This window comes from Muscardinus avellanarius (assembly GCF_963383645.1).
Source record: "Muscardinus avellanarius genome assembly, chromosome: 1".
NCBI lineage: Eukaryota > Metazoa > Chordata > Mammalia > Rodentia > Gliridae > Muscardinus > Muscardinus avellanarius.
This window is the reverse complement of record NC_137786.1, coordinates 223752770-223764237: the sequence shown is the minus strand read 5'-3', so window position 1 is coordinate 223764237 and position 11468 is coordinate 223752770. Positions and strand designations below refer to the sequence as shown.

General features: G+C 52.2%; 1 protein-coding gene across 1 annotated transcript; it reads left to right on the top strand.

Moving 5' to 3' along the window:
* Positions 1-506: 506 nt before the first annotated feature.
* APLNR (apelin receptor) lies at positions 507-1634 on the top strand (the record flags this gene model as incomplete). Its single annotated transcript, XM_080701532.1, has 1 exon — positions 507-1634. One exon carries the CDS (start codon positions 507-509, stop codon positions 1632-1634), a length of 1128 nt encoding a protein of 375 aa, XP_080557658.1.
* Positions 1635-11468: the final 9834 nt, after the last annotated feature.

Below are 11468 nucleotides of genomic sequence, written 5' to 3'. Positions count from 1 at the left end.
GGGGAAACTGGAGGGACAGACACTGGGGTGAGGGTGGGTGGCAGCCAGAGGGAGGAGGCACGGCTGGGAGGAGCTGCCGCCTTGCGGAGCACAGATAACGGTCAGCCCAGTGCAGCGGGGGTCACTGTAGTCTACTTGCCCAGTGACAAGAAGGAAAAAAAAACAAGTGGGCTGTAACTTGTGAGATCTTAAGGCTCACCAGTGAGGGGTTGGTCTAGCTAGAGGTGGGAGGAGGGAGTGACCAGAGGAGACAGCCACTCAGGAGGGGAGAAGAAGTCTGTGCTGAGACTGGGGCAAGGCTGGAAGGGTGGGGGCGTGCAGCAGAGGGACATCCTCTGGGCTGAGGATCCGGAGGCAGCTCCTCCTGTGTGCTGGCCAGGGCTCTGACTCTCAGCTCCTCTTGGTCTTGTTCTCCGGGCTCCGGCCAGAAGCTCAGGGTGCTCGCTGAGTTGGGGACGATCTGGTGCCCCGGACACTCCCTGCCCATCTTCTCTCCACACCCCAGCATGGAGGAAGGTGGTGATTTTGACAATTACTACGGGGTGGACAACCAGTCCGAGTGTGAGTATGCGGACTGGAAGTCCTCGGGGGCCCTCATCCCTGCCATCTACATGCTGGTCTTCCTCCTGGGCACCACGGGCAATGGCCTGGTGCTCTGGACCGTGTTTCGGAGCGGCCGGGAGAAGAGGCGCTCGGCGGACATCTTCATCGCCAGCCTGGCCGTGGCCGACCTCACCTTCGTGGTGACCCTGCCGCTCTGGGCCACCTATACCTACCGGGAATACGACTGGCCCTTTGGCACCTTCTCCTGCAAGCTCAGCAGCTATCTCATCTTTGTCAACATGTACGCCAGCGTCTTCTGTCTCACCGGCCTCAGCTTTGACCGCTACCTGGCCATCGTGCGGCCGGTGGCCAACGCGAGGCTGAGGCTGCGGGTGAGCGGGGCGGTGGCCACCGCCGTCCTGTGGGTGCTGGCCGCCCTCCTGGCCATGCCGGCCATGGTGTTCCGCTCCACGGGGGACTTGGAGAACAGCACCAAGGTGCAGTGCTACATGGACTACTCCATGGTGGCCACCTCGAGCTCGGAGTGGGCCTGGGAGGTGGGCCTGGGGGTGTCGTCCACCGCCGTGGGCTTCGTGGTGCCCTTCGTGGTCATGCTGACCTGCTACTTCTTCATCGCCAAGACCATCGCCGGCCACTTTCGCAAGGAGCGCGTGGAGGGCCTGCGGAAGCGCCGGCGACTGCTCAGCATCATCGTGGTCCTGGTGGTGACCTTCGCGCTCTGCTGGATCCCCTACCACCTGGTCAAGACGCTCTACGTGCTGGGCAGCCTGCTGCACTGGCCCTGCGACTTCGACCTCTTCCTCATGAACGTCTTCCCCTACTGCACCTGCATCAGCTACGTCAACAGCTGCCTCAACCCCTTCCTCTACGCCTTCTTCGACCCGCGCTTCCGCAAAGCCTGCACCTCGGTGCTCTGCAGGGCCAGCTCGGCCGGCGGCAGCAGCGGGGAGAAGTCGGCCAGCTACTCCTCCGGGCACAGCCAGGGGCCCGGCCCCAATCCGGGGAAGGGGGCAGAGCAGATGCACGAGAAGTCCATCCCCTACAGCCAAGAGACCCTGGTGGTCGACTAGGGCCGGGTGGAGAGAGGCCGCCTTGCCCTTTGGTCTCTGAGAATCAGGAGCTGGGCTCACCTGCCGCCCCTGTGCACAGGCCAGCGCAGCTCCTGTCCCCGCCGGGCTCTGGCTGCAGCTCCCTCGGGCGCTCCTCTTACCCTCCTTCCTTCTGAGCCCCGCAGACAGACCCGTGCTTGGCTGCTCAGTATATGAGAGGCTGACCTGGCACACATCTCCCCGAGCCTCAGTTTCCCCATCTGTATAAAGTGGAGAAAAGAAGTCATAGGACCCTAGAACGTTGACGCGTGAGTCCTGACTCAGTAAGCATTTGTTTCCCGACTCCCTTTTGGTAGAGGTCCAGCCCTCCTTTCTTCTCTATTTCTGCAATTTGTACTGTTGATTTTCACTCTCTAGCTCCAACCCCCTTACCTGCCTGCTCTCTCAGTCCCTCCTGCATCCGGGCTTAACCTCCTGTTTCCCGGGATCCTAAGGGTTAAGAATCCAAGAGCTTGTAAAGACCCGGTCCAAAGCTCTTATCCTGTTTTTTTGAAAGCCAGCTAGGGAGTGGGCAGGAGCCAGGGTGAACTGAGTGTCAGCAGGGAATTAGCGCTCCAGTCCCCAGAGCCCGGAGCTCTGGACCGCTCCCTAAAACTGGACAGTTCCCTGTCGTTTCAGGCCCCGGGGCTCAAGTGACCCCAAAGAGGGGCAAAAGGGGCTTCACGTCCCTGGGGTCCTCTGCGATGCCAACCAGATACGCTTTCTACGCAATTCCCAAAACCCTCTTCCTCATCCTCTATCATGGGTGGGAACTGGAAGGAAATATAGGTCTGAGGGAGCCATGAATTCCTTGATTTTACTACACGAATGGGGAGTTGGGAAGGGAAACCAGAAAGGGGACGGAGGGGGGTCCGTATTTAATCTGTATGCTGCTGGGCTCCCCTTCCCCAGTCTCCCTGCTCCAACTTCCTCCGGGTCTGGAACCACAGGGTCCTGCTTCCCCCCCCCCCCATCATCTCCAGAGGCTTTTCTTGGGCATCGGCCTGGGTGCTACTTGGTGCCAGCAGTCACCGCCTGGGGTGAGGGCGCTTGCTTTTTGCCTAGGTGAATGTATATAAATATGCACGTGTATATATGGGCGGGCATAACATGATGGCTGTTCATGTATGAATGCGCCCTCTGCTGTCTCTGCTTGTCAGACACTATCCTGAAAGGGGGATATGGAGGCCATAGAGAATAAACCTGAGTCCACTCCCCACTGGATTTGGGGGGCTCCAACGGCTGGTCCGTTCTTTAAGAGGGAATTCTATTTTTGCACCCGGCTGTTGGCAGGGAGAGCTTTCCCAGGCTCACTGGGTGCCCATGGCTGGGGGGAGGGAGGGAGTCCTGCTGAGCCCGGTCCCTGCTCCTCCTCTAGCTCCAGGGTGGAATGCTGGGGCTGGGGAGCCTCCCTTGCCCTGACTCAGTTTGAGTATTACCCTCTTCCCAGGAAGGTCACTTGCCTTGGGGTGGAAGGCACAGGGTGGCATTTTTTTTCCCCACCGTCTGGATCAAACCTCTTGGCTTCTCTTGCTGGGTTTGGGGTGGGGCTGGGGACAGTGACTAGATTTGCCATGAAGGGGCGGATGGCGTGATGTCCTCACTGCCGGAGAGACCTCAAAGACAAGATGGATAGTGGGACCTTTGGGAGCTGGATGTGTGTTTTTTGGGTTTGGTTTTGGAGGGCTCTTTGAAGGGCCTGGCATGTGCGGTGGCGACAGGAAGAGCCCAGCATGACTGGTCATCTTGGCCATCCCTGCGAGAGAGAGAGAGAGAGAGAGAGAGAGAGAGAGAGAGAGAGAGAGGAGGAAGGGAGCGCAGCCTCTCCCAGTCATGCCTCCCATCGCAGAAGGAAGCCTTCCTGCTCTGCCCAGAGCATCCAGTCCTGCATGGACCATCCGGTCCAGGCCACAGGAGGCTTCCAGAAGGGCAGAGGGTGCCGTTCAGGTTCTGCTGGGTGAATTGCAGAGACTTCTGCCTGGAGCGCCTCACGTGGTGGTTGGGGGCAGATGGCGGAGGAGCTGCTTCCTGTCCCCCTGTTTGTGCCCCCTTCTGACCCTGTTTGCCACCGTGGCTCGTGGAATAAAACTATGTTGTCTAACTGTTGTGTCCAAAGCCTCTTCTCATGAAGGTGTCCTGAGCGAAGGAAAAGAAACCAAGAAACCTTAGTTTGTGAATGTTTCAGTAGGTGGGAAGGGAAGGGGGGAGGGCAGCAGATGGAGAAGATGGGAGGGAGAAGGAGAGGGAAGGAGGAGGTGAGGAAAGGGGAATTTGGGAGCAGGCCGGAGCCCAGCTCTGTGCTCTTGAAAAGCACAGCACAAATAGGTGCCCTTTATGGTCTGGGGGAAAAAGATAGCATTTCCTCCCAGGTAGGTTCACCTATTTTTCATTTATCTTTCCATCCATCTGCTCATTCATTCCTTTACCCACTTATTATCACCTACTGGCATTCATTTATTAATTTACCTCTATTAATTTATCATTCAATCATTCAGTATCATTTACATATCCACCCACTTTTGGGCCAGAAGTTTGAATTAGCTCCAATCAGAGCCACTCTGGATGCTTCTGAAAATGCCTGCTCCTGGGTGTCATCTCAGAGGCTGGAATCACAGTCCCCTGGGCTCACCCCAGAAGGTCACAATCACTGAGAGTTCCTCTGGGATTTCTGGGCACGGCCAGGCTTAGGGATGCCTGCATCTGGATAGATTCTGCTCCAATGAAAGTGGGCACAAAAGAGGTTCCCAGCCAGAGGAATCTAGGGTCTAGGTGGTCATCTTCTTGGGAGAGGTGGAGGCTGAAATGATCAGGGTGTGGGGGGTGATGTTCAGTGCGGTTCAGAGGTGTCACCATCTTCAGCAAAGACCCCCAGGGTATTAATCATGTTTTCAGGGGAAAAGCAATTGCTATTAGTGGAACTGGTAGGAACGAGAAGTCACATATAAAGAGTTTTGACACCGTGCTAAGTATCTTCCAAGCAGCATTATCTCAGTTACAAGCAGCATTATCTCAGTTACCTCTGGAAGCCATCGTCTGAAAAGGGGCATTTTAAACCTCATTTTGTGGATAAAGAAGCTGAGGCCGTGAGATTGGCTGGGTCAGATAGTAGGTACCCGGAAGAGCCAGGTCTGGAGCCAGATGAATCTATCCATCTCCAGAGCCCACGCTCTTGGCCATGCTATGTATATGGGGCTGCTTTTCCCAAAGTATAAATGAGGCAGCACCAGGTGGTTAGGAAAGAAGATGAGATCGCACCTGTAAGACACATGATGCTTATGGAGACTGAGACAGGAGACAGATGGTGGCAAATGAATGAAAGAGGTGGGGTGGGAAAGGGTGTGTGTGTGTGTGTGTGTGTGTGTGTGTGTGTGTTGTGAAGACAGAGCGTATGAAAGAGACAGACAGTAACGGAGTCAGAGTATGAAAGAGACAGCAACAGAGAGACAGGAAGGAGAGAGGAAGAGAGACAGCAAAAGAGAGATAGAGGCAGAGACAGAATGAAGAACTACTGAAGACAGGCAAAATGGAACCAGAGCCTGTTTTTCCTCTGGTAACACACACCAGGGAAAGCCCTTCAGGAATTTGCAACTGTAACAAGAAGCTGAGAATTTATTTTTGTTTTTGTTTTTCTTTGGCCCCCTTCCCCCACCCACCATAAAGAACAAAACACAAAAACTCTCCAGGGGAGTTTGAGGTAAATTAGCCAAAACGTTACAAAAATGACAGAGCACCTTATATGCACTAGTTCATACTTTTCCTTATTTACTCTTTCAAAGAAGTCCTCAGGTCTCAGTTACAGGCCCAGCCCAGGGCTGGCGGTGGGGTCAGTGAGCGCCAGGGCTTCCAGGCTGCAGGTGGGGACGCTGGGAGGGGCGCCATGCACAGGGTGGGTGCTGAGAGCCAGGAGGCGCCAGGCAGGGCGCAGAGGAGGTGTGGAGGGGCTGGAGCCTGCAGGGTGAGTTAGCAGCTGAGATGCTGGGGCGGAGGCAGACCCAGGGATTAGGGGAGACACCGCAGCCCAGCTGAGGGAGTGGGACCAGCTCTGGGAGACCGCCCTTCAGAGGTGTGCTGGGACTTTACAGCCAGAAGACTGGGCGCTGGGACTAAAATTTGAATCTCTAGACAATTTGAGTAGGAGAAAGGAGATTTTCCAATTCTTTCTCTTCCTTCTTTTCTTTTCCTTTCCTTTCTTCAATATTGGGGATAGAACCCAGGGGCATTCTACCTCCGAGCTACACCACCAGCCCTGGTTTTTATTCTTTATTTTGAAACAGGGTCTCACTCTGTTGCAGAGGGTCTCAACGAGTAGCTGAGGCTGGCTGCGAACCTGCGATCCTCCTGTCTCAGCCTCCCATGTACTGGGATTACAAGCGTGCGTCACCGTGACCGGCTTTCTAATTATTTATTTTGGTAACATCCATTTTCTTCCTTCCTTTGGTTGGATGTGTCTTCCTCGTGTAGATTCCCAAACATATTGGCTTATCTCCTCTTTTCAGAAAAAACAAAAACAAAAACAAAAACAAAAAAACCCCCAAAAAACTCAGTGCTTCCCTGGGTACTTCCAGAGCCCCTACTTTTTTCTTTAATTTTTATTTTTGCAGAACTGGAGATTGAACTCAGGGGAATTCTACCTCTGAGCTACACTCCCAGCCTTTTTTTTTTTTTTTTTTTTCTTTTTTCTTTTTGCGGGTCTGGGTCTAGTACCCAGGGGCATTTGATCTCTGAGCTATACCCTCTGCCCTACTTTTTATTCTTTATTTTGAAACAGGGTCTCCCTAAGTTGCAGAGGACCTCACTGAGTAGCTGAGGCTGTCTGCGAACCGTGATCCTTTGGTCTCAGCCTCCCGAATGCTGGGATTACAAGCGTGCGCCACCACACCCAGCTCCAGCCTCATTTTTTATTTTTTATTTTGAAACAGGGTCTTCCTAAGTTGCAGAAGGCCTCGCTCAGTAGCTGAGGCTGTCTGTGATGTCTCCTGCCTCAGCCTCCCAAGTACTAGGATTACAAGCGTACCACAGTCATCTCCCTTATTTTTATTCAGTGCCCTCCTGCACTGCATTGGAAGCTATTACTGTGGCCCCTCGATCTTTCCAGCATCCCCCCAGGATTGTATCACAAGCTTTGGGAGTCTATGTGAGTCTAAGTGATCTGCCAGGGGCTTCTAAGCAGGGGCTCAAAGTCCTGGGACCCCTTTTTCTGAACTTGTTGGAAAAAGATGCTAAGAAGTGCATGTCTGTATTCCCAGTACTTGGGAGGCCGAGAAAAGGAGGATTGCAGGTTTGAGGCCAGCCTCAGCAACTTAGTGAGACACTCAGAAATCTAGTGAGGTCTTGTTTCAAAATAAAAAAGGGCTGGAGGTGTAGCTCAGAGCTAGAATGACCCTCTGTTCAATCCTTAGTTCCAAAAGAATAAAAAATAAAAAAAGAAAGTTGCTAACAAGGGGCATGTGGATGCCTGGGAAGACCCTTCCCCAACCCCCAGAAGCCAGGATGCCACCCAGTAAAACAGGATTTAGGTGTGGCACTTTTACCTTCTCAGCCAGTACCACTGTCTGAGCTCTAGGGAGGTGGCCGCTTACAGGGCCTGGTCCAGTGGATATAGCTCTTCAAAGAGGATTTTGGTACATCGGGCTGACTCTAGAAGATTCCATTAGACTGTTATTTATTTATTTATTTTTTGGTGGTACTGGGGTTCCTGTCTCTGCCTCCCAAGCGTGGGGGTTACAAGTGTGTGCCACCACGCCCAGCTTGTTTAAAAAAAAAATTAGAAAAGGGCTAGGGATGTAGCTCAGAGGTAACATACCCCTGGAGTTAATTCCCAGTAAACACACACACACACACACACACACACACACACACACACACACAGAGAGAGAGAGAGAGAGAGAGAGAGAGAGAGAGAGAGAGAAGAATAACTGTGTGCGTGGCACCCTTTCATGGACTACCATCACCCTGCACATGGCCTCTGAAGGAGCCTCCTGACCCATCCCCTCTTTACGGCAGCCCCAGAGATCATTTGAAATGCAAATTGGGTCATGTCATTGTTCAAGGTGACTGGGGATGGAACCCAGGAGCATTCTACCTCCGACCTATTTTTTATTCTTTATTGTGAAACAGGGTCTAAGTGAGTTGCAAAGGGCCTCCCTAAGTAGCCGAGGCTGCCTGCAAACCCAGATCCCCCGTTAGCCTCCCAAATGCCGAGATTACAAGCATGAGCTGCCATGCCCGGCTCAAAGATGACTTTGAACATCCCCCCAAGGGAAATACGCTGAGGCTTGGCATCCAAGGTGGCACTAAGGCAGGTGGGGGAACCCTAAGAGGTGGGAACTGGAAGGTCCCTTGGTCGCTGGGAGTGTTCTGGGTGGGGGGTATGAGACCCAGGCAGGCCGTTCCCTTCTCCCTTCCCTTTTCCCTTTACTCCCTGGCGAGTCCTGTAAGTGATTCTTCTCCATCACAAGCTCCAGCAGTGACGTCCTGCCTCACCATCCTCCCAAAGAAATGGGGGCTGCCGAACCGTGAGCCCAAAGAGAAGGTATTTATTTTCTCTTTGAAGGTATCTCTACCAGTCTCACTAGCAAGTATAGGGGAGGATCAATCAATCATCAATCCAGGGGGAACGTAGGAAGGAGTATCTGCCCACTCTTCTTCAGTGGCTTCATGTTACAGATGGGGAAACTGAGGTTCAGGCAGGTGGAAGACTGACCGCCCAAGGTGCGCAATTAGTGGAGACAGGGCCGAGGAACGCGCTCTCCCCTCTGGACGGCCAGCGGGGAACACTAGCAGGCCGCCTTTTCTCTGTCTCCAGAGAGGAACCAGACTCATACAGACTTAAGACTAAGGAGACTGGGAATGTTAAATTAAAAAAAAAAAAAAAAAAAACTCTTTATACATCCTACTATTTTTGATCTTTCTTTTCCAACAAACTTCTGACCAGACTAATTTCATATGCAAACTTCTGTCAAATTTTTCTAGTTTTATTTTGTTGCTACCACCAAGAGAAAAAAAAATATTTGAAATAGGAGAATCACCAACCGCCGCACCCCACAAGTTGAGCATCCCTTCCTTCCCTGTGCCTCTTTGTCTGTGTGTCGGGGGGCAGGGGTGCTAGGGATAGAACCCAGGGGCATCTATCTACCTCTGAGCTACGTCCCCAAACCCTATTTTTGTTGTTGTTGTTGAAACAGTGTCTCACTAAGTTTCAGAGGCCCTTGCTAGGTTGCTGAGGCTGGCCTTGAACGTGTGATCCTCCTGCCTCAGTCTCCTGAGTATTGGGATTACAGGTGTGTGCTAGCACACTGAACCCATGAGCCCTCTGCTGAAATGCGGAGACCTTCCAAGCACTCTGCAGTGCACAGGAGTTCATCAATCCACTTTTTCTTGCAACTTGAGAGGCCAATAAAAGAGGATGGAAGAAAATTAGAACCTATCGATTGCTTCTAATGTGCCGGAGATTGGCTGCTCTTGTGAACATTACCTCACGTAACCTTCAAAACAATCCTTTGCGGTAACTACTTTCATTATTCTATTTGACAGGTGATAAAGCAGCTCCCTTATCAGTACTGCACCCCAGATCTTTGCTCTCTGAGTGTGGTCCGTGGACCGACAGCATCTGTCTCTGATGGAGGCCCTTGGGAATCAAGATGCCCAGGAAATCTCCCTCCACCTATCAGATCAGAGTCTGTATCTTGTTGTTGTTGTTGTTGTTGTTGTACTGGGGGTGGAACCCAGGGGCTTTTCTACCTCCGGGCTATACTCCCAGACCTATTTTATATTTTATTTGGAAACAGGGTCTCACTAAGTTGCTGAGAGCCTCATAAGTAGCTGAGGCTGGCTCCGAACCTGTGCGATCCTCCTGTCTCCACCTCCCAAGCGTGGGGATTACAAGCGTGCGCCACCACGCCCGGCTGTCCTGAGCCTGTATCTTAATAACATCCTTCAGTGGTTCTTCCCCACAGAAAAGTTGGGGCAGCTCCAGTATAGGTGAGCCAGCCAAATAAGAGATGAATGAAAATTCAAATTAGTTCTCTTAACTGTCCTCTTAGCTGAACGAATAGCAAAGACACAGCATCAGCTTTTTTTTTTTTTTTTTTTTTTTTTTTTTGGTGGTACTGGGGTTCCTGGAAGTCCTTCTACCTCCGGGCTACACTCCATGACCTATTTTATATTTTTTTATTTAGAAACAGGGTCTCCTAAGCCAGCACGCGCGGCTGGCTTCGAACCTGCGTGATCCTCCTGTCTCCGCCTCCCAAGCGCGGGGATTACAAGCGTGCGCCACCACGCCCGGCAGCATCAGGGTTTTGAGGAAAAGTTAATTGGTCGCTAACACAAATTTACACAGGTCGCCACCAAGTTGATTATCTGTCTATGCTGACAAGTACCCCTTCCAAAGCCATCTCCCACTTAGAGAGGCGTCTTAGGAGGATCACAGGTTTGAGGCCAGCCTCAGCCACTTAGACTCTCAGCAACTTAGGTGAGAGCTTGTTTCAAAATGTAATAAAAATAAAAAGAGCTTGGGAGTATAGCTTGGAGAGAGAATGTTCCTGGTTCAATCCCCAGTGCCAAAAAAAAAAAAAACCAAAAAAAAAAAACAAAAAAAACAAACAAACTTATGAGCAAGGCATACTTGGTGGCACATGCCTTGAATCCCAGTATTTGGGAGGCTAAAATAGGAAGGTTACAGGTTTAAGGCCAGAAGCCGCCTTGTTTTGACCCATTTTCCAGATAAATAATACAAAAGGGCTGGGGGTGTAGCTCAGAGGTAGAATGTTCCTGGGTTTGATTCCTGATACAAAAGAAAGAAAATAGAAAAGAATAAAGAGGAAAGGAAGCGTCTTAATAACATGGAAAGGCAAGCGGCAGGCTGCAGAATCCAGAGCGCCAAGCCAGCCGACGGGGCCGCCACTTAGCGATGTAATTAGTGGAGCCGTTTACCCTCCCGGGCCTCGCCTACTCCTTGGTGAAGTAGGAGGGCAGAACGGCCTTCCTGGCTCAGTGATGCTGTGTTTTCAGGCTCCCTATTTTGTGGGCTGTGCTGCTGACACAGAGCAGAGACCACTTCCTCTCCAGCCCGCAATCTCTGTCTCCAATCAATCTCTTCAATGATTGCCGTGGGGCTTTTCTCTAATGCAAAAATGGCTTCTTACTGGCACAGTACCTTCCAGGGCCCCCGACAGCCTGAGCGCACCCTTAGTGCCAAAGCCTGCCTCCAGCTGGATCCCTAGGAGGTGCAAGGGCTTCCAGGTCTCAGCTCAGAAGCCAACATTCACCACATTGGTGCGTCCATTTTCCTAAGGGCAAGAATTACAGGCGTGATCTTCGATCCTAGGACCTTGGGTGACTCTGGATCACTGTTGTTCCTGTATCTGAAGCCCTTCCTGCCAAAAACTAGACCCGGCCTGGAATGGAGCCTCAGTCCCTCCCGCCAGCAGAGGCCACTTCACTCCCATCCTCCAGGAAGACCTCTTGACCTTGTGGATAGAGTCCAGCCCCAGAAGCAGGGCTGCCAACCCCTCTCGGATACCCTTCAGCCTGGCCCCAAAGTATTTTTATAGAGGGGGAAGTCCAAGACTTCATTTCCCATTCAATCAGTCCATCCCCACTGTCCAGAGGGTCCTTCCTCCACAGACCAGAGAGAGTCCAAACATGCTTCCCAGAAACTGGCTCGGGACCGGTTCCAGGCGGCACCAGTACCTTCCTCAGGAAGTCGGCCACCCTGTGCACACCACCGTCCAGCCGCAGAGCTTGAGGAAGTCATTTGCAGCACAAGCATTGAATGGGTCCCTGCCAAGCTGTGGTTTGAGAAGATATTCGACTTAG